The sequence below is a fragment of the Astyanax mexicanus genome, chromosome 15 (assembly GCF_023375975.1).
Source record: "Astyanax mexicanus isolate ESR-SI-001 chromosome 15, AstMex3_surface, whole genome shotgun sequence".
NCBI classification, from domain to species: domain Eukaryota; kingdom Metazoa; phylum Chordata; class Actinopteri; order Characiformes; family Acestrorhamphidae; genus Astyanax; species Astyanax mexicanus.
This window is the reverse complement of record NC_064422.1, coordinates 10,717,489-10,736,918: the sequence shown is the minus strand read 5'-3', so window position 1 is coordinate 10,736,918 and position 19,430 is coordinate 10,717,489. Positions and strand designations below refer to the sequence as shown.

At 37.6% G+C, this 19,430-nt stretch overlaps 2 protein-coding genes across 6 annotated transcripts in view; both read right to left on the bottom strand.

The window, feature by feature from the left end:
- Nucleotides 1-5,576: 5,576 nt before the first annotated feature.
- LOC103035226 (ras-related protein Rab-5C) lies at nucleotides 5,577-12,943 on the bottom strand. The gene is made up of 6 exons (XM_007248736.4): nucleotides 12,776-12,943; nucleotides 10,029-10,319; nucleotides 8,542-8,693; nucleotides 7,503-7,625; nucleotides 6,713-6,806; nucleotides 5,577-6,454 (listed from the first exon to the last, which is right to left on the bottom strand). The coding sequence occupies exons 2-6, from the start codon at nucleotides 10,177-10,179 to the stop codon at nucleotides 6,339-6,341; spliced, it is 636 nt and encodes a 211-aa protein (XP_007248798.1). The 5' UTR covers nucleotides 10,180-10,319; nucleotides 12,776-12,943; the 3' UTR covers nucleotides 5,577-6,338.
- Nucleotides 12,944-14,198: 1,255 nt separating this feature from the next.
- The window catches only part of arhgap27 (Rho GTPase activating protein 27), a 57,838-nt gene continuing 52,606 nt past the window's right edge, over nucleotides 14,199-19,430 (bottom strand). For all 5 annotated transcript variants that reach the window (XM_049464443.1, XM_049464444.1, XM_049464445.1 and 2 more), the window contains 3 exons: nucleotides 18,945-19,076; nucleotides 18,727-18,832; nucleotides 14,199-17,417 (listed from right to left, as the gene is read on the bottom strand). In XM_049464443.1, coding sequence (XP_049320400.1) covers nucleotides 17,243-17,417; nucleotides 18,727-18,832; nucleotides 18,945-19,076 — 413 coding nt within the window. In that variant the 3' untranslated portion in view covers nucleotides 14,199-17,242. The remainder of the gene's footprint in view (nucleotides 17,418-18,726; nucleotides 18,833-18,944; nucleotides 19,077-19,430) is intronic.

Here is a 19,430-nt window from a genome sequence, read left to right as displayed (position 1 = left end):
GAGAGAGAGAAAAGAGAGAGAGATGAGGCTTGAAGTATGAGTGATGTGAAATGCTCTTTTTATAAAAAGTGTGCAGGTCTGTGGAATAAAGGCAAACAGCCACTGTTCTCTCCATTTACTATCTGGCCTGAGAGCTGTTAGCATCTCTCTCTCTCTCTCTCTCTCTCTCTCTCTCTCACACACACACACACACACACACACTCCTCCATCTGTTCTGTTCTGTATCATTTGCATTATCTGTAAGCTCAGGTGAGATAGGGCAAACAAGCCGGAGAGAATAGACTGCAGACATGCCCTCACGTCTCAGGGTTAATGCACTGCTGTATTCCAGCCTTCTCTCACTTTATATCACCAATCTCACTCAAATACACACTACAGCTGTATATAAAAATATAAAAATCAGACCTGAAACCAGATAAAAAAGGAGAGAAATTGACTCAGTCTTTGCGTAGTGCGTCTGTATGTACCACACTAAGCAGAAAGAGGAGAAGAATATCAAGGTTACTCTAGAATCTCTCCAGAGATCTTGATGTTCTTTTCTTAATGGTTACGCAACATAATCGAGAAGTTTACAACCCATGCCGTTTTAGCTAACCTCCCTGGACATGGACGGAAGAGAGGAACTGATGAAATATTAAAACCAGGATAGTCTGGATGGTGGATAAGCAGCTCAAATCATGTTCCAGCCTCTAAGAGGATCCGGCTCAGCAGGGCCGCTGCTAAGGTTTTGGAGGCCCTAAGCATAACTGGTCAGGGAGACAACCACCGCCCCCACCCCCCCAGCCCCCCCCCCCCCCCCCCAAAAAAAAAAAAAAAAAAAAAAAAAAAAAAAAACACACACACACACACAAACACAAAAGGTTTACGCAAAATTTTACTATTTATTAAAATTACACATGTAACTGTGAATATTTACAACGTTATAAGTAAGGCCAATAACAGTGAAGAACAGCCCAAGAGTACTATTTATAATGTATAAATAATAAATGAAACTATGCATGTCTATTTTAAGCAGTGGACACGTCATTTACACAAGCCAGCCTTAAAGGTTATGAAATTATCGTTTATATTCGTGGTGTATTTATATCAGCCTGTCAAAATCTATAGAGCTGTCTGATCCTGCTGTCATACAGACCATTTGGATAGTGCACTGACGGCATTAGTCAATAGGTAGGCTACTCTGTTTATTAATTTTTTATTAAAGTCACTAAAAATCTTCAAACTACACTACTACTATTTGCAAACGTGCCACGTGCCTTGCAATACCCAGATTAGTTTCTAGTTAAGCGTTTAAAGCTACCAAATCAGCAAAGCCAACGTAACTAGCTCAGGCAACACCACTGAACATGAAGTAATCAAAACTATTTAAACCTTTATCATCGAAGTTACTCACCAGAAAGGGATGCATGGGCCTCATCTTTCTGCTTCTTTTTCTTCTTCTCAGCTCCAGACTCAAACCGTCGCTTCATAGTTGAATTACCATTTAGTAGCAACTTCGCGCGGTGAACTTGTCTCCTGCCAAACTCAAGTAGCGTTGCTACTTTAGTTAGGACTAAGGTTGCCAGATAAGTTACGATTTTTCATCCTATTTGTTTATTTTATTTTAAGTTTTTAACTTACACAAATATTGCACTGGACAAGTTTTTGTATAGAATGGCCACATACACTTTAAAAATGGTTAAACATGCGCAAGATTTAGCGCCTCCATGCATTTTTTGATTATTTATTTGACTGGAAAATGTCACATCTGGCAACAACCAACAGAGCAAACCGAGCCGTGCCATTTCAGGCAATAGGGGTGGGGGCATTATATTATGCACAAAAATAATAACGTGCCGCTTTTAAGTAGTAGAGTAGGTGCCCCATGCAATGTTTAAAGACAAAAAAGATGAGCGTATCATAAATAATTCACATTGGGTTTTAAATTTAATAATGTCATAATTTCAACACATTTCATTCTCAGTCAATTTGGCTCCCTGCAACTGCAAAATGGTTGAGGCCTAACGCTGGCTGCGTTGTCTGCGTATGCAGAGCGGCGGCCCTGCGGCTCAGTTTTACTGAATGCAAGCGGCTGATGGAGCAATGGAGACTTCAGAAGAGGAAACTCAGAGCTCAGTAGATCATTTACCCACAGTAAAACCAAAGAAACGAAGTAATAAAGTTTCTGATTAAGCACTCTCTCTCTCTCACTCTCTCTGACTGAACATAACCTGGAATCGGATTCATCCACTCTGAAAGGAGACCGCATCACATCCGCCCAGTTTAAAATGATTCTTCCACATGATTCTCAGTGCAATTACCCATTCTCACCAGAGAGGCACTAAACCCCCCAAATTCCAAAACTTACAGGCATCAGCTTTAAAGTAAGCGAATAATTTGAGTTAATATTAAAATGAGCATGCCAATCATTTTGTCCAGACCATTTTTTTAGTTTTGTGTAAAATTATATCAATTATGTCTTTTTTTTTTTACAGTACACACAAAGGAAATGTGGATAACAAAATGAAAAAGGAACATGTGTATAGCAAAACATCATTTTCTGAGACAAATGCTTTATTTTATAGAATAATTTCAGGTCATGACTTATAAGTGATCCAGTCTCTCTCCAGAAAGTAAAAGAATACTCTTCTTCTTCTTCTTTTTCTGGATTGCTGTTTTCTTTGATAACAGGTTGAAGTGACTGTTTGCGGGTTTTTAAAAAAACAGCATTTGGTTGTTAATGGAGAACATTAGCACTCAGGCTAAATGAAGAGACAGAGAAATGGTCCAGAACCAGATGGCAAAACACCAGACTGGTGCAGAGCAGCCTGATGAGTCACTGTAGCTTTCTATGTGAACCGCTGATTTTAATAAGTGATTAGTCTGTAGATGCTAATCCTGTAGCGAGTGCTGTTCCTGCAGCTGCCTCGTTATAATGGCAGATTTGTTTATATGTAAATTGTCTGTTATGTTGTTTGGCCTGTGGGACTGCAGCTGTAAATTGGGGCAGTTGGAAGCTGGCAGGTAGTTTTATGTTGATTTATGTGAACTCTTCCTGATACTGCACTCTTCACAAGCAAATGTTAGCTTGTGGTCAGTGCATTATCATAACATTATCATAACTGTACTTATTATGATGTTGATATTACTTGGTGGACTGAACTGGCGTGTCATCAATCTATCTATATTCTATATTTATGTCATTATCAAGAATGTACAGAAAAAAAACATTTCATGTGGAAGTAAAAAACTGATTTCCTTAAAGGTCTAATTAAAAACAAAAATATAGATTGAAAAAAGGGATTCAAAAATATTTACCCCCTTTAGTAGTGTTGTAGTCAAAATCGCAACACATTTTATATTATATTTTTTAAAGACATGTACATTACTCTACTCTGACCATTTTATAGTAACCACACTTACGATTTCTAATACAGTAATCAGATTAATCAGAAGTTTCAAAATGCAAGTCACTGTGCGTTACATCATTTACCGGAGGAGCGCGGAGTTCAGAGAAATAGGACGCCTGAGAAAAAAAAAAAAAACATACATGGTCGTTATGGACGGGAATAAAATGACAGACGATAAAAACCGCCATAAAAGAGAAAATTACCCCAGAACCCCCTGAGAAACTAATCTTGTCCAGAAAGGGTTAATGTTATTTTTATAGGGGTACTCAGTAATCAGACTACTTTTTCAAAGTAATTATTCCATCACTGGTTGTGAAAGCTCATCATGACACGTAAGAGAAGATTTAAAAGGGGAGGAGCTTTTGACTTCTCCTGCTTAGAGTTGCTGCAGTATAAACGGCTCTTTCAGTGATGGAGGAAATGTGTAGACAGGGCTGTGCTGAGCAGCGTAACACAGACTCTATTCACTAACACTGAACCAGAACACCGCTGTGCACACATGACCACAACACCAGCATCAGAACTGTACAGAGAACAGAGAACAGCTGGGCTCCAGAAATGACTGCCTGGGTACATGTGGCTGAAGTAGCTGCTTCAGAGAAGAAGCTCATCAAGACGTAATCATCTCGAACTCTCGAACTCAGTCTTCGCAGCTGTTCAGTAGATATAAGTCACATAGGTTCTGCATAATACACACATACACTGCCTGAACAAAAAAGTCTCCACCTGGATGTAAGTAAGTAAATGATGTGGGGTTGGTTGATGCTGCAGTTGGTCTGCAGGTTTAGGTTCATCAACAGTATGTGCTGAAAGAATGAGGTCAGCTGACTACCTGAATATACTGAATATAGACCAGGTTACTCCATCAATGGATTTATGTTTTCTTCCCTGATGACACGGCCATATTCCAAGATGACAATGTCAGGATTAATGGAGCTGGAATTGTGAAAGAGTTCAAGGTTCAGGGAGCATGAGATCATCATTTTCACACATGGATTGAGAGAGAGTTCACCACAGAGTCCAGATCCAGGTCAGACTCTACCATCATCAATGCTGCAAGAGTGTGGCAAGGCAGTGTATCTCACTATGTTCATCAGTTTTGGTATAAAGATGTGCATTTTCTGCTCAGCTAAACATGGATGAGGTAGTTGTGAAAGTGTGGAAGAGTGGTGTGTACTCTCAGTCTGTTTGAGGGCAGTCCTTGGTGGGATTTTTTGGAGGGTCATTTATAAACTGGAATTTCCAGACAGAAACAAGCAGTGAATTCCATGTTCCACCATCCAGCAGCAGCATTTACCCTGTTCACCTTGCCCCACATCCTCAACTCCTGCAAGACTCGGCCTACAAAACAGAATCACTCCCATCACGACCCACTCCACCAAAATACACACCGTCCTCCACGACCCCACACCACCATCACCAGTCTTATGAAGGAATAAAGTTGAGATTAATCATGATTAATCACAGAATTCTGTGATTAACACCAGCATGTGTTACCCATACCCATACTTTACCAACTTAAAAACAAAGAGCAGCGATAATGAGCCATTTCTTGGTCCAAAGATTAAATTTACTAAAAATCTTACTGTGAATGCTGTCAATGAAACTACAATAATCCTGAAATGTGTGTATTTTAATATGAGTATGTATCTCCATGTATTTTTACATTTAAATTCAAATAAAGCGACTTACCCTGTAAAACACTCAGGAGTTAGAAACAGATTATCTGGCTCCATCTAGTGTATGATTCAGATCTAAAGAAAAATGTTGACGGTTCTCATCAGGACCGCAACAGAAAGTTTCCTCTGTTGTACAGGATAAGATTATCAGAGTTACCAGCCTCAGAAACTGCAAGTTAACAAACAGCTCCCCAGATAAGAGCACCTAAATGCTTCACGGTATTCCTTCATAGTCTCGATTATTCACTATTCATTTACACTGTAGGGAAAAAAAAAAAGATAAAATATAGAATATTGAATCTTTTATAAAATATGATCCCATATAGTGTACAGTTATAGATATTTAATTAAGAAGCCTTAATTATACTTACCATTTTGTTATCCTCAATGTTCATTCAAATTAAACATGTTAAAGTTTATGCGTCAGGTATTTTTATGATTTTTTGTCCACACCTACATGCATTTTAGGTCATTTTTACTCTGTTATATAAACAACAGTCCACAAATGTAAATCTTTCCCACTTTAATGTTTTATTCTTGTATCACCATAATATCTTACAGATTGAAAAACATGATGCTAAAAATGTTTTCTGGTTTAAGTGGTAATGCTGACTTTGCACTTCATTGGAGTTATCATATTACACATTGATCAGAGACACACACAGCCCCGTACGCATGTGTTATTCAACCCCAGTAATGCCATGATATATCTAAGGTGGAGCTCCTGTAATAAAAACAATACTAGTTCATTTACAAAAACAGACAAATTTGGAAGTGTATGATTCTTTGTTGCCCTCCCCACGGCTCCGTCTCCGCTGATAAGGAAGATCAGTAAATGGCAGAAATGAAAAAAACAAAACAAACAAAAAAAAACAAGAATATGAACATATAATATGAAAAAAATAAATGCTACATGCACCCATCACCAAAACATACAACGTATTAGGTACTCATCTCTCCATCTTTAAAAATAAGCCTTAAGACAGAATCAGGTTAGTATTATCATAAAATAACGATAAGAATCGAGACATGGGGGGAGAGAGAGAGAAATAGAGTGAAAGAGAGAGGCACTGTGGCACTCCCTCTAGCTTATGATTTTCAGAAAACTCTTTTGATCAAAGAAAAAAAACAACAAAAAAAACTACAAAAACAAACCCAATCTCTGCAGAAATAATAATAATAATCTCTCGTAAGTGCGATTGCTCTCCTTCTGATAATCGGTCGTTCTGTCTCCAAGGTTCTGTTATATTGGACCCTTTGCGGTGGACATTTAACAGCACTTGCCGGAGGAGGCCTGGGGGGCGGAGTCCTGCAGATCCACGCCGGTCCTTCCCCTGCCGCTCGCTCCTCCACCACCCTGAGGCTCGTTCTTCGGCAGCTTCTTAGCTACAGGAATAGAGAAGTAACTACAGTTACCATCAGGTGCTACATAGATATTAAACGCATTACAACAGCTGGTCATGTGATTAATTGGGTAAAGGTTCAATATTTAATCCCATGCTGATGATCAGCATCTCATACATACTATAGTATTTTTTTTAGTGGAAACATGAAAATACAGGCAGCAGAGTCACAATCACCACAGATATCATAATTATAATTATAATGAAAAATCCAAAATATGTGGTTAAAATTATTACTTACCAATGGCCATGAAAATTTCATTGACATTCATGGCTGTTTTGGCAGATGTCTCCATGAACAAAAGGCTGTTGTCATCAGCATAAGCTTGAGCCTCCTGTTTAGAGATAAAATAAAAAGAATATATATAAATTAATAAATCACAATGTTTTAGATCAAAAAATAAAAACTAAAATAAATAAAAAATCTCAGACTACTTTAAATGTTAAAATACCTTATGTATAAATTCTACCAGTCAAGTATTAAGAAGCAGTAAAGCCACTCTTTACAAGTACAAGTACAGCGTTACAAGAAAGAGTTTTCAGTAAAGCTTCTCCAGCACTAAGGCTGGGTGCAGCATTAGCATTAGCCACTAATGGTAGCGCTAGCTCTTTCGACGTTCACAGGCGAGTATATCGGTCTGTAGTCTGTGTGTTTCCCGTGTTAAACCGTGCAAAAATATTGGAAATTTAAGCTTACTGTAAATAACTGAAGCGCTTCACTCACCCAAATAAACAGTATTCAGGAGAGAAATCTGTACAGATTAACATCCAGCGCTCTCTCTTTTTTTTTTTAAGAATTACAGTTTTGTTTGGCGCCTTAATCTCGTACGCCTTATATATAAAAATAGACCGTTCACTGATATAGTGCCCTGATAATACGGTTCGCCTTATAGCCCGTAAAATATGAATTTTGTACGGATTTACTTTAGATATTCTACTACGGTGTTATTAATTCTTTCAGTTACATTTTATATTAAGTGTTCAGATTTACATGCCTACTACAAAAAACACACACACAAAAAAACACACACCTGAAAGTCAACTGCTCTCTTGTTGGCGAGGTCGGCCTTGTTCCCGGACAGAGCGATGACTATGTTTGGACTGGCTTGCCGCTGCAGCTCCTTCACCCAGTTCTTTGCTCTTGTGAATGTGTCCTGAACACACAGAACCAAAAGACCAGTTTATTATTACATTAACTACATTAACTACTGTTCAATTACTGTTTGATTATTTAACTAATTTATTACTTTAATTTACTACTACTTATTACTAACTTACTACTTTGTTATTTTTTTTGCTATTTATAGGTTTATGTTTGAGTAAAAATGAACATTGTTGTTTTATTCTATAAACTAGACAACATTTCTCCCAAATTCCAAATAAAAATATTGTCATTTAGAGCATTTATTTGCAGAAAATGAGAAATGGTTGAAATAACAAAAAAGACAAAATAATGCAAAGAAAACAAGTTCATATTCATAAAGTTTTAAGAGTTCAGAAATCAATATTTGATGGAATAAGCCTGTTTTTTTATCACAGTTTTCATGTATTTCTTGGAATGTTCTCCTCCACCAGTCTTACACACTGCTCTTCGATAAGTTTACGCCACCCCTAGTGCAAAAATTTAAGCAGTTCAGTTTCGGATTGATGGCTTGTGATCATCCATCTTCCTCTTTATTATATTCCAGAGGTTTTAAATTTGGTTAAATGAAAGAAACTCATACTTTTTAAGTGATCTCTTATTTTTTTTGAGCTGTATATTTAAATAAATTCATTAGTGGTTCCATGTGCTGTACAATTAGAACTTAAGTATAATAGCAGCAGAAAAAAACAAGTGATTTTATTATAACATAAAGATAGTATAAGCCACATCATCCCCTACACACCCTGTAGTGACTCATACATATACTGATAAACCAGAATTATAGACCATTACCAGTACCATGTAGTACTGCGTTTTCTCTTACAGTGTGAGTACTGTACCAACAGTGTAATTTCTTACTCTATAAATACTGTAATAAGTGTATTATACAGCCACATTAGTATTGTAATGTGTGTGTGTTTTCTTACTGTATTTGTTATGTCATAGACTATAATAGCAGCCTGTGCTCCTCTGTAGTACATGGGGGCCAAACTGTGGTATCGCTCCTGTCCAGCAGTGTCCCAAATCTCAAACTTTACTGTTGTGTCATCCAGGCATACTGTCTGTGTGAGGAATGCAGCTAGAAATGAAGAAGAAGAAGAAAAAAATACATGATATTAGAGTAAGTTTAAAAGTCTGTACACTTCTGCTTCTCTATAGCATGATACTTTTTTTTCCAAACGCCTTACACTGCTTGTACTATCTAGTGGTCACATGACATAATTACACTCAAATATGGTGGAAATCCCAGTCAAAAGTTTCTACAGCCAGTCCAGAATGAAACATGGGCCAGGCAAAAAAAGAAGGAAGTTTATGTTAAAAACTAGTTTATTTAATTACTATAAAAAGCTAGAGTTAAGTTATTGGGCTAATTGGGTCCTTTTGATCCCAAATGGCAACTATGTTTTATTATTATTTTTTTAATGTTAAAATAAACTACTGTCCCCATAAGAAAAAACACTGTTTTTTGCATCGCCATGTCCACATGCACAATAATCACATAATTGCAGAATGTGCAACATCACTTATGGCAAACTAACTTATACCTTTCATGCTACAGCTTTTTTACTGTTAGAAACAACATCTGTAACATCTAGCAGATACATGGAACTGCCCAATATCATATATTTTACCGTAATCACGGTTTATTTTACCTCATTACACAGGACTGTGCATACTCTGTATGACTTCTGGAGGCCATTTGTATTTTTGTACTCGTCCTACAAAAATACCTACTTAAACTTAAGCAAACATATTTGAAAAAAAATTTAGAAATTATGCTTAGATAAAAAAACAAAATAAAGGTTAGTTTTATTTTATAGATGTATGTTAATTTCCCCAGCATCATTACGTGAGGTCAGGACCACATCAGCCAATAGGATGATACAGAAATACAGAAGTTAATATCAGGGAAGGTAAATTTCACTTAGGATACTTTTTACCAGCATTTTTTACTAAATGTGGATTTTTCATGTTGGAAGTATGAAAATACCACTAATATGATAAAGGTTTTAAATCACGGCACTCCAGAACTAAAACTAAGTACAGTTTGCTGAGATGCTTGAGATGTTCTCTTTCACCTGTGCTTTCTCCCCTGCACTGATAAAAATGATGAGTAAAATTTTTTTTTTTCCATCATTTTTTTCAGTGTGCTGTGAATCTGGGAGCGAATACACACAGTTAGGACTTGAGCGATGAAGTTGTCAGTTTGTTAGCGCAGGAATGTGCATCAGGTAACGGATGTTGGTATCAGGGCCTTGTTGGCGTGTACGAGTCAACACACCTGCATTTTAAATAATCGCTATATATATTGTAGACAAGAAAAATTAAATAATTTCCAATATTGTGCAGCCCTAGAATTAACCGGATCAAACAGTGTAGTTGAGTAATTCCCTTAGCCTTGTCCATCACCTACCTCCGATAGTGCTCTCCTGGTACTCATGGAACTGGCCTTTGACGAAGCGCAGGACCAGACTGGACTTTCCCACTGCCGATTCTCCAAGCAGAACCAGTTTAAACTGGCAGATTTTATTCCCTGCGGCCGGCCCGTTGGGTCGACCCGCCATAGTGTCAAAAAGATTCGCTGCTGAGACAAAGTGCTGAAACCTGGGCCACAGGCCACAGGGGCAGAGCGAAAACTCAAAAAACTGAAGGTCCTGGATTAGGACTGGTCAGGTCACAATGTCTGGCCCAGAGTCTCGATGCCCTTTAACAAGAGAAAACAAATAGTCAGAAATTCAAGTGAAGTGAAGAATAATACATTTTACATACAAAAGTCAAGTAAAATGTATTAGCTAGACTATTCACGATAAACTTTTGTGGAATATATACCATCCCAGAAATTATTGCGATAAATTATATTATTGTAATTTTAAAACCCTTTAAATGCCACTGATACAATGATATCAGAAGAGCATCACAAAGCAATTGTACATTTTAAAGACAACAAACTTGTAATTAATCATAATTTGAGAAATATATATTTTTTCTTGACCTGCTGCAGTCCACACTACACTGTGTGTATAGAGTCAGTTATTGAAGCATAGGTCATTTAGCATGACTGGCTAAAATACTGTTCACTCTTATTTATGTGACTTAACATTCAAATAAACAAAATACACAATATCACAATGATCAAAAATGATTGAGGTCATGTCAAATCATTTATTGTATTGTTTTGTATCGGCAACATTTTTTAATATAGTGAACGATATTATACCATGAAATATGGTGCCATATCACCCACCACTAATTAACACTTTTAGCAAAAGAAAGATTCATATTGTTCTCATTTCCCATCTACTAGAGACAGATTATATCTGTCAGGTATAATTTATTTTACTTTAATCCTGGATATAGCTATGGGGAAATTTGGAGAGCATTATTAGTATATTAGTATATTCTTGATCATTGACTTCTGTTACATATCTGAGAGTTACCAGAATGTCTAACGATTCCTGTTTACATAGATTAAAAACATCCCTCTCTGACTACTTCCGACTACATGTCCCAACATCTGTGTAGTTTGCTATGTATTTGAGAAACATAGACCCTCCCTGTGACATATTTCTGTTCTCTGACAGTCATTAAACTAGGCAAAATAAACACACAAAACACACAAAAGAGGCATTCCTCCAAGAATGAACATGAGTAGCAAAAACAATAATGGATTATAAACGGTCAAAACAGATAAAGCTCCTGTAAGTTAGTAATCAAACTAATTTCTTCTTCTGTATAGCAAGCTTCTGTCACACTTTTCCCTTTCTCATATCCACATATAGTTGAGGAAGTGAATTACCCTGCTGCGCACCTCACTGATGATAAGACAGAAAACGAAACCATAAAAATAGCAGTTCAGTTTGGACTCATAAACAGCTCCTTACAGGAAGGAACTTCCCTATAACAGGCTGTTTAATCCTTAAATCATACAGACATTACAAAAATACTTGGACTTATGTTTAATCAAATATATATGTAATAAAGTTTTTACTAAAAGAAACTCTCATTACAGACATCAGATATGAAAGGTTTACTAGTAATAATATAAGATCTACAGATCTCCTTAAGGCTATGATGTTCTGGGTTATATGACTAATCATATGTTACCTTTGAGTTACACTAAATTTCACGTTGATATCTCCACAGTAAGTGTGAATAGTAAAGATACAGGAGCGTCTCAAAAAAATTAAATACCATTGAAAAGTTACTTTATTTCAGTGAGTCAATTCAGTTATAAAATATTAAACTATTTTATATATTATATAGATGCATTACACACAGAGTGATCTATTATGTATTTATTTTATTGTTGATGATAATGGCCTTGAGCCAATAAAAACCTAAAAATCAGTCTCTCAGAAAATTAGAATATTATATAAGACCAAATGGTACTTTTTGCAGTGTGGGCAGTCTGCCAAGTCCTGCTGGAAAATGAAATCCGCATCTCCACAAAAGTTGTCAGTAGCAGAGGGAAGCTGTAAGATATGAAGTGCTGTAAGATTTTGTGGGAAAAGAAAACTGCACTGACTTTAGACTTGATAATAAAACACAGTGGATCAACACCAGCAGATGACAGACATGACTCTCTAAACCATCACTGATCATCAGTAAATTTTACATTTCATTTAAAGGAAATCAAGGGAGCAGAGTCTGGAGGAAGAGTGGAGAGACACACAGTCCAAACTGCTCGAGGTCTAGTGTGAAGTTTCCACCAATCAGTGATGGTTTAACGGAGAGACATGTCTGTCATCTGCTGGTGTTGATCCACTGTGTTTTATTATCGAGTCTAAAGTACAGGAACCTCACAGAACATTAGGTTATAACCTAGCTAACCATAACAGTTAATTACTGAGGCGCTAGCTGGCTAATTAGCTTAGCTTAGCTAACTAACTATCTATCTAACTAGCTATCTATCCTACCTTAGCTCACTAGCGTAGTCTCTCAGTTAGGCAGCTTCGCCTGCTTTATAAAATAACTTATATTTAAACCTAAGCTATGAATATTCTGATTATTCTGTAGTTTTTATATCAGAGCCGAACACTGTATGTTTGTTGTAACAGAGAGCGACAGTTAGCCTAGCCTAGCTAACGCAGCTAAGCGCAGAGCTCGCGCAGTCAGTGCTGGGCTCGCGCGGATCAGTCCTGTGTGAGTAACGCGGCTCACCTGATCCTAGGGGGGGGGTTCACGCGCTGATTAAACAGCGGGTCACGGACCGTCCTGTCTCCGTTCTGCGGTAACGTTAATTCTCCCGCTGTAACAACATGACGCTCCCCGCGGCTCCTCGGGCCTCTGCTTCAGACCCACATCCGCATACGGACACCTCGGGTGATCCGTGACGCACCGGGCGCGTCCAAATCCGAGCACTGCGCCCTGTACACTAGCTAGGGTGGACGCGTCCTTCCAGCCCATCATGTACTCACGTTGCTCGCGGCAGAACCAGAGCACTTCTAGAGAAGTACGGAGCTCCAGAGGTGACATCATGCTGAAAAAAAATAAGAAATAATGCGTGGCCAAGACTTATTAATGTACGGAGCCTCTAAGGGGACATCATATTGAAAAAAAATAATGCTTGACCACAACTTATTAAAGCGTGGGAATGAGATCTGTATGGCGTAGCTACAACTTATTAAGGGAACGAGATCCTAATGCTTGTAAACGAGATAATTAAAGCATGGGAACAAGATCCTAATGCGTGGAAACTAGATAATTAAGGCGTCGAAACGACATTCTAATGCGTGGAAAAGAGATAATTAAGGTGAAGGAATGAGATTCTATGCCTGAAAACATGCTAATTAAGGAGTGGGCGCAAAATCCTAATCTGTGGGAATGAGATGAGAAGAAGTGTGGTCACCTTAAGGGCTCCATAGTAAAGTGTGGTAACATGATAACTAACAATAATTAATAGGTCATTCCCCCGACTTGATTATCTACTCTTCATGCCTTGATGTCATCTGTATGACTTAACTACCTTATTCCCACACCTTGATAAGTTGTTTCCATGACTTAATGATCTCATTCCCATGACTTAATACCCAATTTAATTTTCTCATTTTTTACATTTGTTTTACATTCATTATGATCTATTTTTTATGTGTTTATGCCATATGTAACGGGACTGTTATTGTTCTGTTTAAAACAGGATGTATGGACTATATTTCTATCAAATTAATTGTGTATTAGGGCAGGGATGGCAGTAATCAGGCTTGGTTGTGGGTAAAACTCATAATTTAACTTTTCAAAAAATGTAGTCAGTTGTAGTTAATTCATGGGAGGGCCAATTACTTTTTCACATGTGGCCAGATTAGTTTGGATAGCTTTTTTTGCCTTAATAAATAAAATTGTTGTTTAAACAATTTTTTTTTTTATATTTATTTACTCAGGTTATTTTGGTCTACTATTATAATACAATGTAGGTATGACAAATACTTGTTCACATCACTTTAAATATTACATATTTAGTTATGTAATGTTTTAATGAAGTGTTGTGTTTTAGCTATATGAAAACCACCTTACACAAGTTCTACCTGTTCACTTTATTTTAACCTGGAGATGAACTGCAGACAAAGTAGGACAATGACACATGAAATGTAAAACAGTTAACTTTATTAAAAGCTTGTTTATTCTGGGTAATTTACAGCATAAATATGCCTTTATCTATATATACATCTTCCAACCACTTAACATTAAGCATATGAATGTGCCTTATGTTCATAAAATATTAATGCTTTACAATTCTTTACATCTATGCTCTTCATTTCCTTCAGGATTAATCTTCGTCTATGTGCAAATAAATCTTACAGAGGGAAGTTGGGATGTTTGTGCTAAACGACTCTAAAGAAACATCCTCAGCCTTTAAAGACCCTGTACAAGTAAACTACTGCTGTCCATTCACAGTTAAGCTGTAGTATTGCACTCGTTTATGCTGCAGGTGACATATTGAAGAAAGATGCAGAAAATGTCTAAGAACTGCCCTAAATGTTTCTTAATTAATAGCCACAATATCTGATCTACACCTGTGTGTCTCTAAGAATGAGTTTTAAATGCAGTAGAATATCTTCACAGCTTAAAAACCACTGTATGGACAAGGGTTGTGCATTCACTGAAATCAAAGCCTCCAGCTCAGGAGGACAGACTTGTCTATGCTGAGGCTAAATATCACAGAGAGATCATCAGTGCATTCGCAAGAATACATTTCAGTGCATTTAAAAACATAGAAACAAAAAAAACAAACAAACAACTGCTTTGTCCTTAAGGGGGCACTCTGGCCTACGTACACAAAAAGCACCACCCTCTACATCCCTCTACATCTGTCGTAAATATGCTTTCTTTCCTCCTACAGCGGTGTGCAAGTCTAGTGCCTCCTTCTGATAATGCATTTTGGTGGAAACAGCTTCTGAATATACTACAAGTGTTTTTTTTGGGGGGGCATCATCAGCCAGAGTCCGAGCGAGCGCAATTGGCCTTAGTCTCTCTGGGTTAGAAGATGGCACTCTGTCCCCATCATACCGAGCACACATAGACATAGACATAATATACATAGACGCCTCATAGACTGAAGTCTCCTATTGGAGATGACGTTCAGCATGGCCACCATATTGGATGGGGCTCCCATGCGCCCCAGTGCATTTATTTGTACTGAGGAAGGTGTTTAATATAACCATAATAATCACAACTCAAAACTATTTTTTTTACCCAATTTTCATGCAGTTTGGTGTGTTACAAACGATAGAGATGTATTAATGATGAAGGACACTGTCACGTATAACAAATACATGTTTTTTGAATGCTGAAATATTTTCTATTATTCTCTTTAATAAAGACTTTAATAAAGACATTTGGTATGGCATGTGTATAAATAAGTGTATAAATTAATTCATTTTATATTTTAATGAAAAAACAAAAAAAAGTTTTATTACTCATTTGAAATATGAACAATACATAATTCCACAACTATATATAAATATATAATTTATAATATAAAATATATATTTTGTATTGTTCATATTTAAAATTTTACTTTGTGAGGTCTATCTGAAGATCTGAAATTCAGTTAATACAAACTAATTAGTAAGTTCTTATGAAATAATACCTTTATAAAGTCTGACAAATAGTGTAAACATAACATAACATGAAATTCAAAGTTGTTTTTCTTTCAACTCCTCATTTATAAGGTTCTGGTGCTAGCTTAGATTGAAAAGACCCAACCAATATGGCGGCGACGCTGGATTACGCTCCAGACCATAATTAGGCATCTACGTATAATATGTCTATGCTAGAACAGGCATCAGCTCAGCACAGGCGTCTGTTGGCTGATGCATCAGTGCTGAGTTGCTACGCTTTCCCCGAATGCGCTTTCTACGCGGTGATGCTGCAGCAGGGGCAGTTGGAAAAGAGGCGATGGCTGATTTTATGTGTTGCTAGTTTTCACCCTCCTAGTGCTGGGTGCATTTCTAGTGATAGTGGTATTCCAAGGTGGGAAGCAATTTAAAATTAAATATAAAATTAGGATAAAATTAAATAGGAAACCTATCTTGGTAAAGATGCGTTGTGATGTTCATTGCTATCTTACACCCTTTCAACAGTCTATTTTCATGCCTTGCACCTAGATCGTTAAAATAGCAAAAAGTTGCAATTTATCAATTAGGACATGCCTTTTGTGCATTTCAACCTGTGCAAGGTGTACTTTTCCCGTTGTTATGATAGCAAAGACACACTGACACACCCAAAATCAAGCTGAAAAGTATGTGGTTGACAATTTGCCAATGGATCAATTAAATATGGCCCCATGCCTGTATTAACTTTTGTATTAAGGCCTGTTCAATACTGATTGTTGGCTGATAATATCATATTTATTATGAATAATTTTGCAGGTAACTACCGACTGCTGACTACTGACTACTGACTAAAGGGCTCAAAGGCCCAAATTCTTTTAAACCAAACATGTTTTGGGCTCAAATACCACGATAGAAAATATTACACAATAACTGAAATAATAAAAGCTAGTTTTAGGCCAGAATGCTACCTTTAAAAAAGAACTGCACTGTTTTTATAGAGGCTCACAAACAGCTGGGCATAAAGGAACATATTGAATCTGAACATATCTGAGAAAAACAGCCAGAGAAAAACTGCCTGAGTATCAGTAAGACAAACCTCACCTACATTTTCCAGTGGAGTATTAAAATTAATATTAACATTATTCTCTATCGCCCTTCCTTTATTTACATCTCTCCCCATTCTCTTCTATTGTCTCATATCTAATCATAAGAGCTATATTTTATCTTATTTTTAAAAGCAAACGACACAGTTCTTCTGCCAGCATCTCACTCAGTATGAGCCAGTATTACACGTTCAATAATTACGCTCAATTTGTCATCAGTGAGAAGCATTTTTCTGGTCATCTGTGGTCAGCAGTGGCCCAAAACTGACACTAGAACATCAGAAGCCACAAAAGGTAAGTTAGCAGGGAATCGTTTGCATAGCGCTAACTCAGCCTTTCTAACGCCCATCTTCATCATTCATCTTCCCCAACACTGGCATTTCTTGCATGCATAAGGACCGGGCAGATTCATGATTGCTTCTTGACCAATCCCTGATCTATTATCCTCTGGCAGACCTCTGATTAACAGCTGATCACATGTGGAAGATGGTCTCGAATTCATTGAGGATGAACTCTATGATCTGGTTCTGGAAGACCATATACATGGTTATGTTGGCTGACTCCATTTCAGGCTTCAACAGCGTTGGGCCAAAGACGATGGCCACGTTCTGCACGGTCATCCGGTTCTCCTCGCCATGCTCGATAACCCTGAGAGAAAGAGAGAGAGGGTGAGAGAGAGAAAGAGAGAGAGAGGTTGAGTAAACTAAAACTGATTTTATCCCATTTTCTCACCAATTTAAACTGCCAATTACCCAACCCACTCATCCCCTATCACTAGTGATGCCCCAACACTCCAGGAGGGTGAAGACTAACACATGCCTCCTCCGACACATGTGAAGTCAGACTCCGCCTCTTTCTGAACTTGCCGAGTAGCATCACAAATAACAAAAATGAAACAAGTTCATATTCATAAAGTTTTAAGAGTTCACAAATCAATATTTGGTGGAATAACCCTGTTATTTCTTATCACAGTTTTCATGCATCTTGGCATCATGTTCTCTTCCTCCTCCACCAGTCTTACACACTGCTTTTGGATAACTTTATGCTGCTTTACTCCTGGTGTAAAAATTCAAGCAGTTCAGTTTGGTGGTTTGATGGTTTGTGATCATCCATCTTCCTCTTGATTCTATTCCAGAGGTTTTCAATTTGGTAAAATTAAAGAAACTCATAATTTTTAAGTGGTCTCTTTATTTTCCAGGGCTGTATTTTAAAACACTACACCACTGGACCTTAACACTTTCGGAGGAAGGCGCTAAATGCTAATTCGATTACATAAGCTAACAGATGCTTACACTGGCTAGCATAACCCCCACTGACTGATTGGGGGAGAGGGAGGGCCGTCCTCCCCATCTAGAGAGAGATGATAAAATTACAGGGGTTGAACAATGAAACTGAAACACCTGGTTTTAGACCACAATAATGTGGAGAGAGATGAGGTGCACATTGAATTCTGCCGTGATTTGAGCAGCATGTTTTTTGGATACAATCCGGGTTAGCACCCGAAAATCCCTTTCAGACAGCTTCCTCTTACAGCGTCCACAGTTAATCCTGTTGGATGTGGTTGGTCCTTCTTGGTGGTATGCTGACATTACCCTGGATACCGTGGCTCTTGATGCATCACAAAGACTTGCTGTCTTGGTCACAGATGCTCCAGCAAGACGTGCATCAACAATTTGTTCTCTTTTGAACTCTGGTATGTCTCACATAATGATGTGTGCATTGCAATATTTAGAGCAGAACTGTGCTCTTACCCTGCTAACTGAACCTTCACACTCTGCTCTTACTGCTGCAATGTGCAATTAATGAAGATTGAACACCAGGCTGCTCCAATTTAGCCATGAAACTTCCCACACTAAAATGACAGGTGTTTCAGTTTCACTGTCCTACCCCACACCCCAACACCATCCTAGATCAGCACTATTTCTGCAGTAACTGAGATTAAAAAAAGAAAACGTACTTCCTTAAGTGGCTGAAGAGCGCCTCCATAGTGTTGTGGTTGGGTGCTGGTAAGGACTTCACCAGATCACTCATGTAGGACACTCTGCTGTGGTAGTCTGCGATTTCTACAGCAAACCAGAACAACATAGAAAAAATGTGAGATTAATGAATCCCGAGTAAACCCCCTGCACACACAATCAGTATTAAAGAAGTATTAAAGAGAAAGCAGGTGCTCACTGATGCCCTGTACAAAGCTGTTGAAGTGACTGTATGGAAACAGAGGCTCCTGCAGCTCTCGGAAGAACAGCTTCAGTGCTCCTGTGATCACGTGGATGTCCCAGTTTCCCTCCTCCAGGTTCAGATCCTCTGCTAAAATGCATCAAGAAATGTGTTCAGCATTTAGTCAATTTACAACTCCACACACTAAAAATAGTTTCTCTATTTTGCCATTTATGATTGCTGAAATAAAAGTGTTTGTGTTACACAGCTCTGGAAAAATAAACAAGAGACCACTTAAAAATGATGAGTTTCTTTGATTTGACCAAATTGAAAATCTCTGGAATATAATCAAGAGGAAGATGGATGATCACAAGCCATCAAACCAAACTGAACTGCTTAAATTTTGCACCAGGAGTAAAGCAGCATAAAGTTATCCAAAAGCAGTGTGTAAGACTGGTGGAGGAGAACATGATGACAATATGCATGAAAACTGTGATTAAAAAA

Bases quoted from the DNA above. Each gene is read 5' to 3' on its own strand.
- LOC103035226 (XM_007248736.4), bottom strand. From the start codon at position 10,179: ATGGCGGGTCGACCCAACGGGCCGGCCGCAGGGAATAAAATCTGCCAG. The intron at 7,626-8,541 runs GTAAGAAAACAC...CTGTGTGTTCAG, and splicing joins TCTATGACATAACAAATACA to GACACATTCACAAGAGCAAA. The intron at 6,455-6,712 runs GTAAGTAATAAT...CTATTCCTGTAG, and splicing joins TGAAATTTTCATGGCCATTG to CTAAGAAGCTGCCGAAGAAC.